At 44.0% G+C, this 20,989-nt stretch overlaps 1 protein-coding gene across 2 annotated transcripts in view; it reads right to left on the bottom strand.

Annotated features, from left to right (window-relative positions):
* The window catches only part of VPS13A (vacuolar protein sorting 13 homolog A), a 177,331-nt gene extending 161,752 nt beyond the window's left edge, over positions 1–15,579 (bottom strand). The window contains exon 1 of one of the 2 annotated variants that reach the window (XM_059724804.1): positions 15,426–15,579. In XM_059724804.1, the coding sequence (XP_059580787.1) occupies positions 15,426–15,525 (100 nt within the window). In that variant the 5' untranslated portion in view covers positions 15,526–15,579. The remainder of the gene's footprint in view (positions 1–15,425) is intronic. The other variant, XM_059724803.1, reaches the window with a different exon arrangement.
* Between the last annotated feature and the right edge of the window lie 5,410 nt (positions 15,580–20,989).

The following is a 20,989-nucleotide window of genomic DNA, read 5'->3' as shown; positions in this document are numbered from 1 at the left end:
AACCCCCGTTCCCAGCGCCTTTTGCTGCCCATTCCGAGTGCAGCCTGGCCCAGCCCATCCCACACAGATCCAGAGGCACACACCTACTCCTATGCTATCCCAGACTGGCGGCGTACAGAGGTGGGAGTCCCCCACCCCAAGTCCTGAGTCCCGAGCCTCTCTGCCCTGGCTGGGAAGCTTGTCCCAGCCCCAATCCCTCCTTTGCTGGGGGGCACTGATCTGCCCTCCCACACCCTTTCCCTCCCCCCTCCACAACAGACTTACCAACTGGAGGCAGCCGTGTTCAGCGTCCCCAAGGACTGCTGCCTGTTTAGTCTATTGCTGAATCTCCGAATTGGGCTGAATCTTTTCTGAATCGATTTGGAGGCTTCTGATTCGATTCGGAGCTTTTACTGGTCTCCCGATTTGATTCGGAGATCCGGCCGCCGAATCAGGCTGAATCTCCTCCAAATCAAATTGGCTACCGAAGCTTTGCACAGCCCTACTGTACTTGTCATTATGGTATCTAAGTGCTTTCCAGCAGCACCTTAATCACCAAGCACGTCTCATGTTTTTTCTTTCATCTGCTCTCCAAAGGAACAAATATGTACAGCAGTTTTGAATTATTAATCTTTATATTACCCACATACTGAGAGCTGTGTTAGAAAAAGACAAGATCAATGAAAAATATTGCTTTAAGAGCAGAAGGTAAATTGTAATGATCTTAATTTTCCATGGAAACTTATGCTAGTCTTGGGCATTGTTACCAAAAACTTATTACCACTCGGTTTCTAGAGACAATACTGATCAGAACCCCTTTTGCAAGCTCAGACACAGAATTAAGATACAGCTACTATTCCCTTAATTACTTTCACTAAATCAGGAGGAAAAACAAAGCAAGAAACAAATTTACACCCTCTCCCTTTATTGTCATGCCCCAAAAATACAATAACAAACACTTACTGCAATGTCCAACTAGCTAGTCTGCAAAATAATATAGCAAAATATAGATTCTCCCCAGCTGGGACAGCACGAGGAAGGAGGGGGAGGTGGTTCAGGAGCTGACATATGGACTGGTAGCAAGTCTTGAATTTGTAGTCTGCCCCCCACCCCCTTCTCCCTCCAGCCTATACCCTATATTTATAGTTGGCTTATTCTAATAATTGTTTTCTGATTCATTTTATTCACATTTATTTGTTTCTCTACAACTTTGAGAATTAGACTGAATGAGTTCTCTTGTATCAATTTAAAGGTGTCAATTAGTTGGTATTTATGTCCATGCAACAGTTATGTTTCTGGAGAGAAGGATTCTTTATCTCCTTCCCTTTGCCATCATAGAATGCTGTTCAGTGTTGTCTCACTTTCCCTGCATCTTGTTTATAGTTTTCATTGACAAGGCTGCTTTGTTTTTACAACTTATTTAAGAAACTTAACACAAATAATTATTATAAAACAATATTTAATAATACATTTGGTTACACTAATCATTTCTATAAACTAAAGCTATTATGTTACATATTTGGATTATCTAATTTAAGACCCTGTGCTTTGTTTAATCTGATCTGGGTCAGCTAGACATGTTACTTGCTTTCATGCCTTTCGTGTCATGTCTGCAAAAGTTCATTCTACGGTCACTCAGAAACAGGCTTTTGGGGCCTCTTGCTTTAGCCACTTCGTAGCTTAGCACAGACCCCTGAAAATTATCTGTACTGGCAACAAGTGATTATACATTTCTGCCTTACAGTATTCCATCAACAAAACACACTGTCATTGAATAGACTTTGAACCAACTATTCATAATTCAGTTCTTCTCATCAAAAGGTAAAACATCAAGTTATTAGAGCTGTTACTTCTAACTACCATCAGTGTTTTCCAAAAAGCAATTATTTATTTTCACCTGATCCAACCCAATATTGGTAGCCTTGACCAGTAAACTTTATTCTACTTCCCCATGCTAACACTTATAGCTAAAATGCAAGTTTAAGCACTTACTGTCATAAACTAGGGCTTATGCTCTGCTAGGTCCAGAGTCTACATGGGTTTCAGTCACTGACCCTACCTGAGGCCTACGGGCACAAGCTAATAAAGCGCTCGCTCTCTCTCTCTCATTAGCTGTACCTTGACTGTAGAATTTTGTTCTTCTAGTCCAATAAACTTTCTATTTAGATTCCTTCTGAGCAACCATGAAGGAAAAATAACCCATTGTTACATAGCAATTATCTCAAAAGCTAAGGTATTACAAGTTGCGGGAGGACCATTGCCCCAGGTTGTGAGGACAGAAGTTAAACTGCAACCCATGCAAGCTAGCAGAATTCACAATACTGTCAAATGTCTGAAGGTCAAAAAGCAATGTTAAAAAGAGACTTGCTCAGTCAAAAAATTCTGTGTTTTGATTAAAAACCACTAGACTTTGGAAAGAAAGAAAAAAAAAAATTCAAAACAAGTCAACTGAACAAGATAGCTTCAGAGGACTTACTTACCCCACCCTGCAGACAAGATTCTCTAATCTAGAAAGTGGTATTAACAAAACAGAACATTTCCATCAAACTGCAAAGACCCAGTTATAAGTACAGCATTACACACTGGCTGCATCTCAACTTACCTGCTGTTATCTCTAAGTACCATACAGAACCAGGAGAAACAGAGAAACTTCCAATTCCAGTTTAAGAAAATTAAATTTGTTAGTGACATTGAATACTGTTTACCTAGAAGGAATCAGAACTCATGGCAGAGGTGATATCTTTTATTAGACCAACTAGATTTTTGCCAAAAAAAATCTTTAATTGCCAATACAGCTACAACCTGTTTATCTAGAAGGTAACAATCCATTTGTTAGCAAAGAAGCCTAGTCTGGGCATACTCCCAATGCCAAATGAATATTTAAGCAAGATTTGTGTTTTTGGAAGTTGAGTCTCCGTCTTGAAGGCTAGAAAAGTGAGCTTAACTCCAGGACCCTAAAGGAGGTTGGACTACAAGAGTACATAATATTTGAACAATTTGGTAAGAAGCACATTCTAGTCCGTGAGCTGAAATCACTACTATATAAAGGAGGTGAGAAAGGAATTCTCTGATAAGTGTAAGTGACACACCAGTATCAACAAAGTGTTATTTCTTAGAAATCAGTCTTAGGACGCTCACAGAGAACACATAAGTGAAGGTGTCATTCAGTTACACTACTAAGTTACCTTTTGGTAACTATTAATAGCAGGCACTGGAAGTAAACAATCGAAGTCAGTGCTGCCTTCAGGTAGCATTTAAATGAGAAAAGGGTAATAGAACCTGTTTTTAGCGGGGGGTGGGGGGGAAGACTGGATGGACCAACACAGCATATCCAAATGGAATTAAGGTATCACAAACAAGAAAAGTTAATAGTGGCAGCTTGCTAGAAACAGGTTTCACCATGAAATAGATCTAGGCACCTATGATGAGCCACCTATGCTATAGCTGAATATCACAACATGAGATTCTCCTGAATACGAGACAAACATTACACCAACACAGGGTATTTACTATAGTGCTACAGCAGCAGTGAAACATGTTAAATGAGTTTATACCCAGTTGTTTTGGGCAAACCTGGGGAGTTGTGTGTTGTTCATACTGAGCATTAAGAGAGTTCATCAAGTAATACAGTGAAGATAAAGGTAATTTAATTTTGTCACTAAACTACAGTAGCTCAGTGAATATCAGGCAGCAGGACCACCCAGATAAGAACAGGGATTTGAATGACAGGGAAGTTGGAGAAAGAGCCGTTCATGGCAAGCAGAGGTCCCAAGTCAGTGGGATCCAACCTTTCTAACAGGCATGCCACAAGTTGGCCCTGCATCCTCCCTAAGCACCACTCTGAACCCCTTTCCCTTCCCATTTCATAGATTCATAGATTGTAGCGTCGGAAGGGACCACAATGGATCATTGTGTCCGACCCCCTGCCCCTGGCAGGAAAGAGGAACGAGGTCAGATGACCCCAGCCAGGTGACTATCTAGCCTCCTCTTGAAGACCTCCAAGCTAGGTGACAGCACCACCTCTTTTGGAAGCCCAGTCCAGATCCTGGCCACCCTTATTGTGAAAAATTTCTTCCTAATATCTAACGTAAATCTACTCTCAACTAGTTTACACCCGTTATTCCTAGTCACTCCCTGGGGCGCCCTAGTAAACAGCACTTCTCCTATTCCCCGTTGACCTTCCCTAATAAATTTATAGGCGGCCACAAGATCTCCCCTCAGCCGTCTCTTGTGAAGGCTGAAGAGATTCAGCTGTCTCAACCTCCCCCTGTAGGGTCTATCACGAAGGCCACTAATCATGCGAGTGGCCCTCCTCTGGACCCTCTCCAGATTCTCCGCGTCCCTCTTGAAGTGTGGCGCCCAAAACTGGACACAGCACTCCAACTGCAACCTGACCAGTGCTGCATAGAGGGGGAGCATCACCTCCTTTGATCTATTAGTCATGCACCTGCTAATGCACAACAAGGTGTGATTGGCCTCGTTACACTGCCGGCTTATGTTCATCTTGGAGTCAATTATGACTCCAAGATCCCTCTCTGCCTCCGAGCTGCTGAGAAGGACACTCCCCAACTTACAGGTGTGCTGGGGATTCCTCCTTCCCAGGTGGAGTACCTTACATTTATCTTTATTAAATTGCATCCTATTTCTCTCTGCCCATTGATCCAACCTGTCCAGGTCAGCCTGAATCTGCTCCCTGCCCTCCGGTATACTAACTTTGCCCCATAACTTGGTATCATCAGCAAACTTGGAGAGAGTGCTCTCCACACCCTCGTCCAAATCGCTGATGAAGATATTAAATAATATCGGTCCGAGGACTGAACCCTGCGGGACCCCACTGCCCACCTCCCTCCAGGCCGAGAAGGAACCATCCACCACCACTCTCTGGGTGTGGTCCCTAAGCCAGTTGGCCACCCACCTGACCGTGTAGGTGTCCACTCTGCAGTCTGCTAGCTTCCCAATGAGGATAGGGTGCAAAACTGTGTTGAAGGCCTTCCTAAAGTCCAGGAAGATGACATCAGCCTCAGCTCCCTCATCCAGGCAATGCATGACCTGGTCATAGAAGGCTACAAGGTTTGTCAGGCAGGATCTACCTGTGACAAACCTGTGCTGGTTTCCCCTCAGCATCGTTTCCCCTGCTGGGCCTGCACAAATGTGTTCTTTGATTATTTTCTCTAGCATTTTCCCAGGAATAGAGGTAAGACTGACTAGTCTAAAGTTACCCGGCTCATCCCTTCTCCCTTTCTTGAAAATGGGCACCACATTGGCCCTTCTCCAGTCCTCAGGGGCCTGGCCGGAACACCACAAGCACTCAAACAACTGTGCCAGCGGCTCAGCTATGACACTGGCCAATTCTTTCAGCAGCCGTGGATGGAGGTCATCCGGGCCTGCTGACTTGTACCCATCCAGCTCCTCCAGAGCTAACCGGAGGCAGACTGGTGCCATGTGGACATCTGTCAATGATTGAGGTGGGGGAATTGGCTTGGTCAGTACTTAGAAATATTGAAGCAAAGAATTCACTGAAGAGCTCTGCTTCCCCCCCCCCCCCCCCCCCCCCGTGTCAACCAACTGTCCTGATTTGTCCTGCAGGGGCCCTATGTTGCTCTGAGCTTTCCTTTTGCCCGCTATATACCTGAAGAAGGACTTTTTATTGTCCTTGATTGTTGAAGCCAGCCTGAGCTCAAGCCCCGCCTTGGCCTGTCTAACTAATTCCCTGCCATAGTGCGCCAGGGAGATATATTCCTCCTTGGTGGCTGCTCCCTGCTTCCATTGCCTATACATCTCTTTCTTTGCCCCCAGACTCTCCTGGAGTTCCCTGTTCAGCCAAGGGGGCTTTTTTGCCCCCTTACCATCCTTCCTATGTAATAGGATAGACTCCTTTTGAGCCCCAAGGATCACTCCCTTGAGATACCTCCAACCCTCCTGGACCCCCATATGCTCTATGTTCTTGAGTTGCATCCCCTCACTAACTAGCATTCTAAGCTTGCTAAAGTTCACCCTTCTGAAGTCCAACACCTTAACCCCACTAGTTACTCTACCCATCCCATATGCCTGGCCAAGCATGCCCTGTCCTCAGGGGTCCTCAGGCCATCTCCATGCAGACCCCACCCATCCACCTGCTCCATCCAGCACTACCAGTGGGGGGTGCAGGAAGGACAGACCCAGGGCCAGATAGGATCAGTTGGCATCTCCCCAGCCCCACTCCCTGGGCTGTAAACAATCTTGACAGGGGTTCGAGGTCGGGTCAGCATCCTCCCCAGCCCCACCCAAACAGCTCACCAAAACTCCTTAAGTGGCCCTCTAGCCTGAATATTTGCCCACCCTTGAGACAGATTCTGTCAATGATTATGGTATCGTCAGCGGTTCCTGTTTACACTTTGGTACTGTATAGTCCCAAACAGTAACGCAGATTCAGGTAAAGATTGACAACTCAGCCGGTACTGTAGAAGATCAATGGCACAGCAGAAAATTACTCTGCTAGGTACTGCTGACCCACTAGTATTCAGCACCACATGACAGCATGCTAAACAAGTGCTTGGTCCTGGGGGCAGTATGGTACCATCCATACTGCATCCGAAGGCAGCCTATGCTTAGAATCCCAGCACATGGGCATCCCCCTCAAAAAATCTGGCCTTTGATTCTTTAGAAGCTTCAGATGTACCTTTACAGGAAATGTGTGGTTTTCTGAAATTTCTGACTAAGACAGGAAAATAAACCTCTTTTTTGTACAAAACATGAAAGGCAAACTGGCTTCTTATGCTACAGAAGGAAGTGCTTCTCTCTTTTACTTCCCCATCCTTTCCAAAGGATAATTTTTGATGGAATCATCCAAAAGAAATCTTCCTACAACAGACAACAGAAACTGAAGTCAAGCGAACACTACCAAATTAACAGGTCTACGGTAGAGGAGGGTCTGTGGTGCCAGGAACAGGGATTGGAGTAACACGTGAGGGGGGCACAGGCCTAATTGTTGGCCCCCATTGCATTAGCCCCTTCCCCCCAATTGCAGAAAGGACAGGTGTCTGGATGGTACAGTGTTACAGACAAATCAATGAAAAATATTTTGAGGTCAGTCTCTCTAGATATTTTTAGTTCTGGAAAAACATATCCAAGGGACATGCACCTCCTATAAGCAACAGAGGCAGGAGCCTTGATAGAAGTTCACCAAAAAAGCAGCATGGAGTTAAAACCCACTTATCTGGGGACACTAGTCTTCAAAGTGAAGATTAAACCCATGGAAGATGAAGGTAAAGGTAAGGCAACAACACCAAGGAAGAGAAATTCTCCATCTTACTAAAAGAAAAGAAGCTACCTAGATAACTAACCATACACAGCTATCAGAAGTAGAAGGCTGAACTACCTGTGGACACAAACTCCCCATCTAAAATTAAGAGAGGAAATCAAGATATGCATGGTTAGGTCCATACCATACCACTTGGTAACTTTTCCTCCTTGTAAACAGATTAATCAAGCAGTGCTAGCAATGTATTAGCCTTGGGGGAACCTGCAGAACATGTGCACCCAAAACAGAATGTCCACAAGGACAACATAAATAATTCAACAGCACACATTTTGGGCTTAGCATCACTGACTGGAAAGACAAAAATGAGGTATGACTTAAGCTGCCTTGGTTGGATATTAGAGGACTGCACATATTCAAATGGTAAACAGGCTACAAGTGTCTAAGAGTAAAAAAAAAAAAAATCTTTTAAGAACTTAGGAAGTCACCTGAACAAGTCAAATGGTAGGTGCAGAACCTAAGAGTTACAATCTTGCACAGATGATATTTTATTTATTAAAAGCTTGGTGTATTTCTGGGAGTTTAAAATAAAGTCACTTCATATCTACCATTTTCCTTTCCTCTTCCAAGTAATATGATTAAAATGAAGTGCCAGTATATAACGTTTTATTGACATATTAACCATTTTAAAGCACTCTGGAAGCCTACCCATGCATCAGTCACTATAAAAAATAAATTCTAAATACCTATATATTTTGGTGCTTGATTTTATTGTTTTATTATAGAAAAGCATAGCTTCCACTGCCCCTTTTGCTCACCAAGACACAGGTACAGCTACAGGTGCCTCCCCACCACCACCCCTGCTCTGTGGTGCTGAGCAGCTCCGATATACTGGTGCCCCTTTCTCCCAACCACAGCCTCTCCCCAGTCCTGCTGGTGCTCTATTCCAGAGCTGCTGCTTCTGCCTCCCCTCTCCCACTTGCTTCCTCCCACCAGCAGCGCACCCCTGCACCAGGATGCAGGTCTAACTGCAGCTGTCTCACCTACTGCTGAACAGTAGTAGAGCTGCCCTACAAAGGGGAAAATCCACAACTTTCCCTGGGAAACTGAAAACCTGGATTCCTGCTTATTACAGTGAGGTCACAATGCTGAATAAGATGCATAACAGCTTCCATGGGAACTAAAAATGTCAAAGAAAGAACTGAGTAGAAGACAAGATTAGGCAAATTAATAAACTGTATTTAAAGGAGAATATTCAACCATATTTGTATAAATATTAATAATATCTTATTACAGCATCAGCCCCCATACAATGTCCCAGAACTTCAGAAGTAACTAGCTCAAAGATTTAAAAATCCACTATCATAGATAAGAAGGCACAAAACTGACACCCATTTTTGTTTACGATTTAAATCCTATGTAATTCTTGAATTCTTATACCTACTCACTAGAAAGCTACATGCTTCAATGAGTTTTGATGAAACTCAACAGCATGATGCCTACAGTAAGAAAAAAGAATGCTATTTAAGAAAAAAGTGTGTAAGTTTCTTAAATTCACAAATCTCCTTATCTCCTGAGATTATGTCCACAGCGAAAAGGGTTGTAATATTTTATTAAAATGAACACTGCTGAAAACACTCTTAGCATCAACATGTAACAATACAAGAATTATACCGGGCCACTAGCAGCTGTAGAATAGACTAAATGGGTCTCTGACATTGCTAAACTCAGCTTTATGTACAAGTTCTCTAAAAATGTCAGACTAACACAAGGGTGGGCAATTATTTCAGCTGGAGGACTGCTTAATAAGTTTTGGTGAGCTGTCCCAAGAGTAGCCCCACCCCTTGATAGGCACCCTGTCCCCTGGTCACCATCTTGGGACTGGAAGTCCTGCTCCTAACGACTGACCTTTGCTACCAGAAGTCCCTCCCTTTGCCCCTGGAAATGCTCCTTTTGGGGAAGGGGTTTACCATTTTGGTACCAGAAAGAAGAATAAATTACACACACACACAATCAAACATTTACAATAACATATTTTAGGGTTTTTTTTTAATGTTTTTGTCTGATGTGTGCATTTGCATTGTGTATATAGAAGTGATTGCATAATAGTTCAAAATGAAGTTTTACTCATATATTGTGCAGGGGTGTGTGGAGGGGTAGGAGGGGCATGGAGTTTGTCAGGGGCTGTGGGTATATATGTGAGTAAATATATACATATGTGGGTGTGTGGGGAGGTGTGGATGGGTGGGTATGGGGTTTGTGGGTCATGGGGGGGGGGAAGGGAGAACCACCACCCCACTCCTCTCCCTCCACTGCCACCACCACCCCTTCCCCTACCCACCACTGCTTCCCTGCCTGCGATGCCAGGGTCAAGGCCATCCCACTAGCAAAGGTGAAAGCGCAGCATGCGCTGCCCCTGCAGAAGCGAATGGGAATCAGCCCCATGCAAGCACAGCAGGGGCAGCTTGGGGCTGGGCCAGATATAGTGAATTGGCAGGCACCTGCCGCAGGCTGAATGAAATCGCTTTTCAGGCAGGATCTGGCCCACAGACCATATTTTGCAACTATCCCTCCTCTTCCCCCTCCCACCCCACTTAACAACATTGCAGTACGTGCAAGTAAGACAACCATATACATATGCAATTATGCAAGTACTACTTTCAACAGCATCTAATTACAACAGGTTATGATTATCAACCTCAACCCAAGCAGCATGAGCCTACAAAAACAGAAAACTTTAGTACTTTTGTTCATTGTAGCATCAACTACAGTGCACTAATTATATCTATATTAGTGGCATTTCATTTTAATCACAGAAAAATGTGGATTTTTCATTACTTTTTTTTTTTTAAATACAAAAATTGGGGATTTTTCTTTTTTTAATCAGAGGAAACCAGGATCCCTGCTCATATTACACCTTCAAATGATTAAAAATTGTGTTTGAAATTAAAAGCGAAGAGGAAGTTTACAATAGTGCACTGGCCATCATGAAAGGGTTTGAAGACATGGGTTGTCATGACTAGAAGTATTTCACCTTGTCTTTACTGTGAAAATGGCAAGATGTTTCTTAAAATTAAATTCAATGTGAAACAGCATAAACTAGTTTGGTTAACAAATATAGAAGTAAACAGAATGTGAAACAGAACAAAGAACATACTTCAAGGAAAAGTGTATCAGACTAACAGAACATTGTTCTTTGACAAGATAAGCTTCTCGTATAAGGGTAATTCAGGAGACTTAATTCATCTAGATTTAAACAAAGTTTCTGGGAAATAACTGGGCAAACTAGAGAGGGCAGGATCACTGCTACAAATGCTACAATGTGGATAAAGTGTTGGATTAAAGGGAGACTATAGTAGGTTATGTAGAAATGTGATTTATTTTTACCAGAGAACATTCACTTCAAGAATCAATCAGTCTTAGGACCCAGCCTATAAACAGTTTATCATGACCTTAGTCATGCAACTAGATGTAGCCTCACAAAGTTTGCAGATGACACTAAACTGGGGAGTACTGGCGATAAAGAAAGCAACTTGATTATACAGGAAGACCTGGATAATCTTGTAAAAATGGATCATTAGAAACAGAGTGAAGTTTAACAGTATAAGATTCAAAGTCATGCACTTTAGGACCGATAAAAAGAATTTACACTATAAGATGAGGCTGCACAGCCTGGAGAAAACTGAGAAAGAAAGGTACCTGGGTATACTCATCAATTGCAGGACCACCAAGAGCCAGAATGACACAGCTGTGAAAAAGGCTTATTCAACCCTAGGGTATATTTAGTAGAAAAAAAAAAAAAAGAGAGATACTAGTACCATTGTGCAAGTCATCAGTAAGACCCCATACCTGGAATACGACATGCAATTCTGGTAACCAAAGTCCCACAAAGATTAACTAGAAGAGTTTCAAAGACCCACTAAAATAGTTGAGAGAATGAAGAAGCTTTCTTATGAAAGATTAAAGGAGCCTAACTTGTTTAGCTTCCTAAATCAAAAAATATTTTTTTACCTTCATAGGCTCCGTCTCCATGAGTGGATGTGTGTGCTTTGTGGTGCCTCAAACTCTTTTGATAATCTGTTTGCCATGCTGCATATTTGCAGCGCAGGGGCAAAATTAGATACCAGGAAATCCCAGTATCCAGCAGCATACACCACCCAAAACCAGAGCCTGGCCAGCCAGAGCCACACTCCAGCTGGTGGCCAGGCTCTGGATGCCCAAATCACCACTACTGCAGCCTTGGGAGGCCCCCAGGTAAGGCTGCTGGGACCTGACCAGGTGCCGGCCCCACCTGGAGCCACCTACCATGCACCACAGCATGCACAAGAATGTGCTGCTGCTATTTGTTCCCAGAGAAATGCACATGCGTACTTGTGGGGATGTGCCGATAAAAGCTACGGGCTTTTGTTTTTTTCTTCACCTTCCTCTGAAATACTGGGACACTGGCCACAGCTAAGGTGGCCAAGATTTTGAAATCAAGAGCATTGATGCTCCTACTAGTACTTAAAAAACCCAGAGGTTCCTGGCTAGAGAACCTTGCTCACCACCTAGGGCCATACCCATCACTAAATGTGGCTATTAGAAAGGGGTTAGATCAGACTGGCACAGTAGTATGGGGAGTTTTGCCTTCTTATATAGCAGGGTAGTATAGTCCTTTTTCTAGGCTGTTTTGAATATATTAACCAATTATGTCCCGGTAACTACAGTGGTTAGGCATGAGCAGTGCCATTAGCTCATCTGTTTTTTGTTTGTTTTTTTTACTTATGACATGATTTATGACAAGGGTGGCCAACTTGTGGCACAAGTACTGCCAGTGGTATGGGCAGGCTCTTCCTGTGGCACATGGCAGATCAGGGAGGAGACAAACAATGCAGCTGCAGATGCTGCAGGTCATAAAGCAGAGCAAGCAAGAAGCACTGGGCAGAGCAGCAGATCAGGTGAGGAAAAGGACTGAAGTATCACTCAGGGAGAGTACAGGACTAATTTGTGGCACCCCTGCCAAAAAGGTTTAGGATATTCATGGTATTTCAGGTATTAAGTCTAGTAGTTGTGCATGCGAGCATGAAATGTATTTTTGGGGAAATTCTTGGGCAAATGATTGCTAGCAAATACAGGGGCCTGAATTTGATGGCCCAGGCAGCCCTTTCCAGTCCTATGTTTGTAGCCAAGCAAATGTTTAAATAGGATGGGGATACTGTTTGGAAGTAGTAACTTAAGTCTTAGGATGGTAAGTTCATCTTATTTCAATACCATGCTAAGAAGGTATTTTCTTCCTAAGAGAATTTAGTTCTAAACTATTAATTTTACTGAGAACACAAAATTAGCAGCAGACATTAATGATCCTATGACTAAGATCATTAGGGCTTATTGACTACCACCATTCACTGCAGCAGGGCAACATTTAATGGGAGGAGTGTGTATTTTACCAAGCCTTGGAGAATTTTTGTAATGAAAGGATATTGAATAAAAGCAAAATATGCAACAAAAAATAAATGTTAAATAAGTTAAAATAGTAAAACAGAAGGAACCAGAAGGAAATCATCCCTCTCTCCCCCCACCCAACATTTCCCCTACTGATGCTGTCTAATTAGGACAGAGCTAAAATGTTGCATCGGTCCAGTGAATCAACTGGATGGAATTAATTTTCAATACACCATGCTGAATAAGGGCAGGATACTTGTTTATTAGATCAAAGTAAACCAAAATGCATAAAACTTTCCACAGAAATGCATGGCAATCATCACATATTGTAAGCATATAAACACCAAAGTGGAAGTTGGATGGAGTCCACCACAAGATAGGAAAGTAAGAAAAAACATGTCTAAATTCCTTTAAATGACAGAATTGATTCTGTTTCAAAGTGAGTAACTGACTAATCCTAAAGTCAGATGACATGTCATGCTCTGGCAGCTGAATCGTAAAATTGCAGGTCTCTCCCACCAAGGTAAAATTACCCATTCCTATTCAGTTGAAAAGAAGTTAAGTAGATTAAATTCACTAGTGCAAACACCAATATTGTGTGGGTAAACTACAAGGGGGACACATCTTTAAGAATATTTGCAAAGGGAAAAGAAAAAAACGTTTACCCTTTGTAATTATGTAGGCAACCGGTAAGTTTTTATAAAAATAGGCAACTCGTGCACTTTACATTAGAAGTTCAGGCTCTATCCACCCCAAGACCACATGACAACTGATACACTATTGTTGGCAAAAGCATACCCCTGTATAAAGCCATAAAGATTAATATTAAATGACCTATTTTTTTGGAACACAAGAGTGGCAAAGTAATTAATTAATATACTGGATATATTCCATGTTTACTAATAACCCAATCCTTTTAATTCAGATACCATTACTGTGTGTTCAGTGTATCTTACATGTAATGGTATAAGGACCATTATCATGAGACCAGCAGAAACTGGGCTGCTCCAACTTTAGAAATGCTCAGAGACTAAGTGTTCATGGAGACAGAATACCTTCCTCTCAAAAGATGTTACTTTAGAGGTGGATCCAGATAAAGGAGCAATGTTAGAAAACAAAAGAAAGAAAGGTCTTTGTGTAGTAGCGAATCATGGGAAGTTTCCAGAATCTGATCTAAACATATGAATACCTAATTAAGAAAACAAGCCTCAGCCCTAGAGATGTAAAAATCCCAGAGGATTTTGACTCCTAATATGTGTGTTGACACCTGCTGGCCAGATGGAATTCTTACCAGCCTAAAACCAAAGAGTCTCTATTAACTATTACTTAAATCCTAAATTGTGCTCGACTTATATTAATTACTATCCTGAACTGAGTTACCCCCACTCCACCAAGAATAAAGCTTCTGTTTATTTTCCAATTCCTGCACACCTTTGGCTGAGTGAATCCGGATGCCAATGCAGCTTTATAAGAAATTACTTGCATCAAGGTGTTACTTCTGACATTAATCACTTTTGGGAGCTATGCTCTTACAGGCTTAAAAAACTAAGCCAACGATTTAAGAAAGGGCTGTCCAACCAACCACTCTGAGGCCTGCTGTGCTCTGCCCTGCTCTGTTATTTGCTGCCAATTCAGGGTCTTCAGACACCAATGGTGACTAAAATCAGCAACAGGGGAAAAAAGGGGGCGAATGATGGCAGCATTTGTGCCCTGGGTCCTGGAATCACACTGACAACTGCCACCACCTTGCTGCTAACGCAGGTTATCTGGTGTGTGAGAAGCTTTGTGATCCACATTCAGCCTGCAGGACTGGCAAGAGTGTGGGAATGACTGGGACACCTCTGATGGAAGGGGCCTAACAGTTTTTTCCAAAAACCCACGCATTTACCACTCCTTAAAATTTTAAGGTAAAATTCCGAAGTTAAAACACTGCCTGGTAAATTTATGCTGTCAAGTAAACAAAGATGGTTCAATTTCACTTGTCTTTTCTTCAGTGCTACTAAACTGAGCTGGAAACATTAAGCAGCGAGGAATGGACTGTGGGGAAGGGGGGTGCTGATTTTGGTCACCACTGGTGTCTGAAAAGGGAAAAGTCAATGCTGTCACTTCTGCCTTTACATGTAGTACTCATTCCTTTCAGGCTGGCGGTGCTTCTGCTCCAAACTCTGCGGGGGGGGGGGGGGGGGGGGGGGGAGGGAGCGTTTAAAAGACAATTTTGCAGCAGGAGCCTCTCTCTCTTTCATAGGGCGTCAGATACCAGCTCCCAAACCTACGACCCGCTGTCTGAACAGACCGAGCTCTGCTTATGGACGTTTCAAAGCAACACCGTAGGAGACGAACATTTCGGGCAGACGCCTGCGCGACCACGGGGTCCAGCCGACCACACGGCACTGCCTGGCAAGCTGCAATCTTGATGAACGCCCAGGCGGGGCACATGCAACCCACACGCTGAGCAAGGCCCAAAAGGGGACGCTGTGGGTGCAGGGGCTGGAGCTTCCTCGCCAAGAAATTGGGAGCCAAACGAGCTGTAAATCCCAGGCATGGCAGGTGCTTCCTGGCTGCCTAGCACCCGTATTTCTACCATGCCCACTGCCCAGAAAACAGGCGACTCGGGCGGGTGCAGAGCACGGGTCCCCTCCCCCTCATGCCAGGCCCATTAATCACCCCAGCGCTGCGGGGGTGGCGCGGGCAGCGCCCACTAGACGCAGCTGGGCGGGGGGGGGGGGGCCTCGCAGGGGCGGCGGCTGCCCCGGCCGAAGCAGGACCCCCTACCACCGCCCCGCGCTACCTCCCCAGATGCCCAGCTTCAGCTGGGAGCTGTCCAGGTTCACCACGTAGTCGCCCAGAAACCGGTTCAGCACGTCCACGACCAGCGACTCGAACACCATTGTGGCCCGGCTGCCGCTGCCGCCGCCGCCTCACGCAGCAGCGCACTGCAGGCCCCCTCGCGCCCTGAGCTCACGCTGCTCCCCGCCCCGCCCCACTGCGCAGACGCAGAAGGAACGCTCGGCGCCTGCCATCTATGGGGCGGTGCGCGCGAGCCGGAGCTGGGGGGGGCAGCCGTTGAGACCGTTGCGGCCGGGGGTGGGGCTCGCGCGCCTCTCCCGCCGGGAGTCGCATGTGTAGAGCGCGGCTGCAGGCCCTGGGGCTCGGCCGGGACAGGACAGGGCGGGGCGGCCCCAGGCGCGGGGTCGAGCGTCTCTTTGCCTCCCTTGTCCCGGCCTGGGAGGAGCGGAAAACTGGGGTTACGTGGAGGGCCATGCAGCCTCCTGCTGAGCAAACGGAGCCTCCCAGCCAGCTGCTGTCCAGGGGCACGAGACAAGAGGGTTTGCACCTTAAGAACTAATCCAAAGCGTATAGATTCGAGAACTAATCCCAAATGATTCAAGAACTCACCGAAAACGTATAGATTCTATACATGCATGCGCGCGCGTGTGTGTGTGTGTGTGTGTGTGTGTGTGTGTGTGTGTGTGTGTACAGGGGTGTAGGTTGTAGCCGTGTTGGTCTAAGGACACAACACTATTAATACACTTAATAACTTCTCCAACTATTTGGGTTGGTCTAATAAAAGATATCAAATTCACCCAAGGAACCTTGTCTGCCTGTGTACACACACACACACACACACACACACATATGCATAAATGTATATTCATGAGGACTGGACACGAGTCCTCTAGTGTCCAGTCCTCATCCTTGCCCCTGCTGCTGCAGCAGATTGTTCAGGGCAACCATTGGGCTTGTAAGTCACCTGCCTACCCAGGGGACCTAGCCTCCACCCCCTTCCTCTCTCTTCTTTCTCCTTTTTACTCTTTTGTCCCTCCCTTTTTCTTCCCCGCTTCCTTTCTTCCCTCACCTCCCCCATGCGGTCATCTTCATTTGTAAAGGACAAACAACATATATTCACACATACATATATCTGCATGCATGTATATGCATGCATACATGTATACACATACATATGCATGCATATATACATAAACACATATACATATAGCAGGGTTGTGCCACATTGGTCTTAGGACACAGGCAGGCAAGGCATTTGGTTAGATGTGATCTCTTTTATTAGACCAACTGAATATTGACGGGGTGGGGGGAAGCTTGCAAAGAACTTTTTTCCAACTAATCGGTTGGTCTAATAAAAGAGATCACATCTGCACAAATGCCTTGCCTATCTGTATATACATATATTTACATAAACAGATAGATAGATATAGCACAAGCCTTTGTGGCTGGAACTCACTTCATCAGATGCCATAAACAGCTTCAGCCCATGAAAGTTTGTTCTGTATGTATGTACACACACACACACACACACTTCAACGTATGTTTTATCTTCAAAAAACATTTTTATCTTCAAAAAACCTCTTGACGGCCATCTTGCTGGGATCATTTGAACCCAGCAGTCTTTTCTGTCCACATGTAGGGGGGCTGGACCCGATGATATGTAAGGTCCTTTCCAGCCCCTAACGACTATGAAACTATAAAACACACATACATACACACACACACACACACACACACACACACATGCAGGTGCACACATATGCACACACACATATAGTATCCGCCTAAGGTTGAAGACCACTGTTATGGACTGAGATGTAGTTAGTCTTGTTAGTCTGCAGTCAAGTAGAAGGCAGGGTAGATTTGCCACACATGCACACACACACAGATATTTATCCACAAATCTACCCTGCCTTCTATTTAACTTGTATTCTTAGACCAACATGGCTAAAACCTGTATCCACGAAAAATAATAGAGCAATTCTCACATTGCAAAGAACTCAGAAAGATTGCAACAGGTCAACACTATGGATTCCTATTAGAAAACTCTGGGTTTATCTTCTGAATCATGCTTCCCCACCTAACGGTGCTGATATTGTGTGGCACTCCATGGCACCCTTGAAAACATTTCATGGCACCCTGGTTGAGAATCCCTGGTCTATAAAGTGATACACTGCCCTGCTTTCTGTCATAGCATATTCCTAGCAGTTGTCTTGACCCATGTAGTTTCCTTGCAAGGTGTATCAGAAGACCGACTTTGCCTCTCATGGAAGTGATCGCATAGGCAGGGATCCAAGCATGAATGTCTTAACCATGCTATTACTGGACGTGGCTCTGAGCAGTGCCTTTCTCCCATCTTGTTTCTATTAGCTGTTACTGGTTGCTGGCCCTAATCATCTGTAGCAAATTCTGGGAAATTGGTTCTGGGCACAATACAGCTGCCAGTGCAGGCAAAGGCAAACCGTACCCAGCACCATCTCCAAAAAAGATTAATCTTTTACTCCCAATTTCTGAACCAGCTGTGGATGTGTTGGAGTTAAAGTTATACTACCGTTGCTGACAACAGGTGGCAGTAGTAAGTAATTCTGCTGATGTTGACCAGGGTTCTAAGGTATTGTATGTATATAGTTATACCAAGAGTGAATTGAATAGAAGACTGGGGCTTATATAGCCCCAAATTATTTTTCAGAGGTTTTGTGGTGTAGAAGGGAAAGATTGTATATCATCTGGGCCCCAATGAGCAAAAAATAAGGAATAAGAATTCACAGAATGCAACATGCTATGTACAAGAGTTTGTAAAGCACCTCATAGCAGATTAGTTTTTATATGTACCTATAGATATAAAAACTGAACAGTGAAAGGAAATAAATTTAGGGAGAAGTCTAGGGGGAAAACAGAAAAGAGATTAAAATGCAATAACATAACCTTACTATTTTGGAAGGAAACACAAATGAAAAGTTAGATAGAAATGTTCCAAGGAGATTTATGTGCGGGCAATAAATGAAGACATAATGTCAAAATCACTGTGGTATTCATAAGCTGCTATTCTCATATATCCAAAGAAAAAGATTAAAGAGGATTAGTAATAGGAACTCAATGATGCTATTGAATATTGATTTTAAAATTGTGCCCAAATCTATAAAGATTAGATTAATTTATAGTTGTTTTTAGTATGCCCAGGGAGATAAATTCTTTGACAAATATTTACAGCATGCTTACAGTACACTGTACTAGAAAATAACAGCTATTTTTTTAGTTCAGAGTAAACATCATCTTTAATCTAATAACCTGTACATTAAGTTATAACAATTATATATATTTTATATATTATCGGTTTGGTTTTAGAAATTCATATACTGAACCTTGATGTATAATATACTACTTAGAACATTTTAGTGGTTCAACCCACAGAGCCCTAAATAGCATTAAAACACCACTTTCTCTGGTTATATTTGCATTGAGTTATGACCACTTCTACATTTAATGCAAATACATTCGGCCTCCATCACTTGCTTGTATTTCTGTATTTTCTTTATGACTTAATGCTCCTTTTTAACTAGCTCTTTTGCTGCTTGTCAGCACTTACATTGAAGAAAAGAACAGTCCTGCAAATAACTTACAAAGCAAGTCCATTTCGTGCAGTTACACTGCTTATTTGAACTGATTATTTATGTACACGATCCTTCCAGTCAAGGGGAAGGGCCCGGGCAGGAGCCAATGCAACCCGCAGGTCAGTGCATGACTGTGCAGATGGTGTTGCCAGCCAGGATTCAGCTCCATGGCCATGGGATGTTGCTCCAAGAAGAAGGATTGCTAGGAAGAGAAGGGATTCAGTGAATGAAGAGAGGGAAGAGTATCTTCACTGACAGGCTTGCTAACCTAGTGAGGTGGGCTTTAAACTAGGTTTGTCAGGGGATAGAGACCAAAGCCGTGAGGTAAGTGGGGAAGTGGGAGACCCAGAGGAAGCACAATCAGTAGGGGGCAACAGTGGAGGCCTTCTCATTCTTCCTTACAAAGTAAGGCAATTGGCTACTTACCTCAGGTGTATGTATACAAACACACAGAGCCAGGGAAACAAACAAGAAGAACTGGAAACCCTTGCACAGTCAAGGAACTATGATGTGATTGGAATAACAGCGACTTGGTGGATTAGTTGCATGACTGGAGTACTGTCATGGATCGGTATAAACTGTTCAGGAAGGATAGGCAGGGAAGAAGAGCAGGAGGAGGAGTTGCATTTTATGTAAAAGAGCCATATGATTGCTCAGAGCTCCGGTATGGACCTGGAGATAGGTCTGTTGAAAGTTTCTGAGTTTAGAGTCACAGAGGAGAGCAACAAGGGTGATGGGGATCTGTTATAGATCACCAGACTAGGAGGGTGAGGTAGATGAGGCTTTCTGCAAAGAGCTAGCAAAGTTTCCTGATCACAGGCCCTGGTTCTCATGGGGGACTTCAATCACTCTGCTGGAAGGGCAATACAACATGACAAGACACTTCTGGGAGGCGCAATACAGAAGTGCACAGGCAATCTACAAAGTTTTTGAAGAGTGTTGGAGACAACTTCCTGGTGCAAGTGTGGGAGAGACCAACTAGGGGCCATGCACTTGACCTGCTGTTCACAAATAAGGAAGAATTACTGGAGGATGTAGAAGTGGAAGGCAATTTGGGCAGCAGCAACCATGAAATGATCAAGTTCAGGATACTGACAGCAGGAAGAAAGGAGAGCTGAGTATGGATCCTGGACTTCAGAAAAGCAGACATTGACTCCCTTAGGGAACTGATGGGCAGGATCTCCTGGGAGGCCACTCTGAGAGGAAAAGAGTCCAGGAGAGCTGGTTGTATTTTAAAGAAACCTTACTGAAGGCACAGGAAGAAACCATCCCAATGTGCAGGAAGAACAGCAAATATGGCAGGCAGCCAGCTTGGCTTAGCAGAGAACTCTTTGGTGAGCTTAAACACAAAAAGGAAGCTTAAAAGAAGTTCAGGTTTGCACAGATGACTAGGGAAGAGTATCAGAATATAATCTGGGCATGCAGAGATGAAATCAGGAAAGCCAAAGTGCAATTGGAGTTGAAGCTAGCAAGGGACATGAAGGGTAACAAGACAGGCTTCTACAAGTATGTTAGCAACAAGAGGAAGGTGAGGGAAAGTGTGGGTCCCTTACTGAATGGGGGAGGCAACCTTGTGACAGATCATGAGGAAAAGTCTGCTCATTGCCTTTTTCACCTCAGTCTTCACGGGCAAGGTCAGCTCCCAGACTACTGCACCTGGCACCACAGTTTGGGGAGAAGGTGAGCAGCCCTCAGTGGTGAAGAAACAGGTTAGGGACTATTTACAAAAGCTGGATGTGTACAAATCCATGGGGCTGAGGGTGCTGAGGGAGTCAACTAATGTGATTGGAGAGCTGCTGACCATTATCTTTGAAAACTCGTGGCAATCAGGGGAGGTGCTGGGTGATTGGAAAAGGGCAAATATAGTGCCCATATTTAAAAAAGGGAAAAAGGAGGATCCAAGGAACTACAGGTTTCCCTTGCTTTATATGGGTTCTGTATGTGCAAATTCACT

The sequence above is a fragment of the Alligator mississippiensis genome, chromosome 3, assembly GCF_030867095.1.
Source record: "Alligator mississippiensis isolate rAllMis1 chromosome 3, rAllMis1, whole genome shotgun sequence".
In the NCBI taxonomy this organism is placed as follows: Eukaryota; Metazoa; Chordata; order Crocodylia; family Alligatoridae; genus Alligator; species Alligator mississippiensis.
Note: the sequence above shows the minus strand (reverse complement) of the source record. Positions and strands in the feature narration are given on the sequence as shown.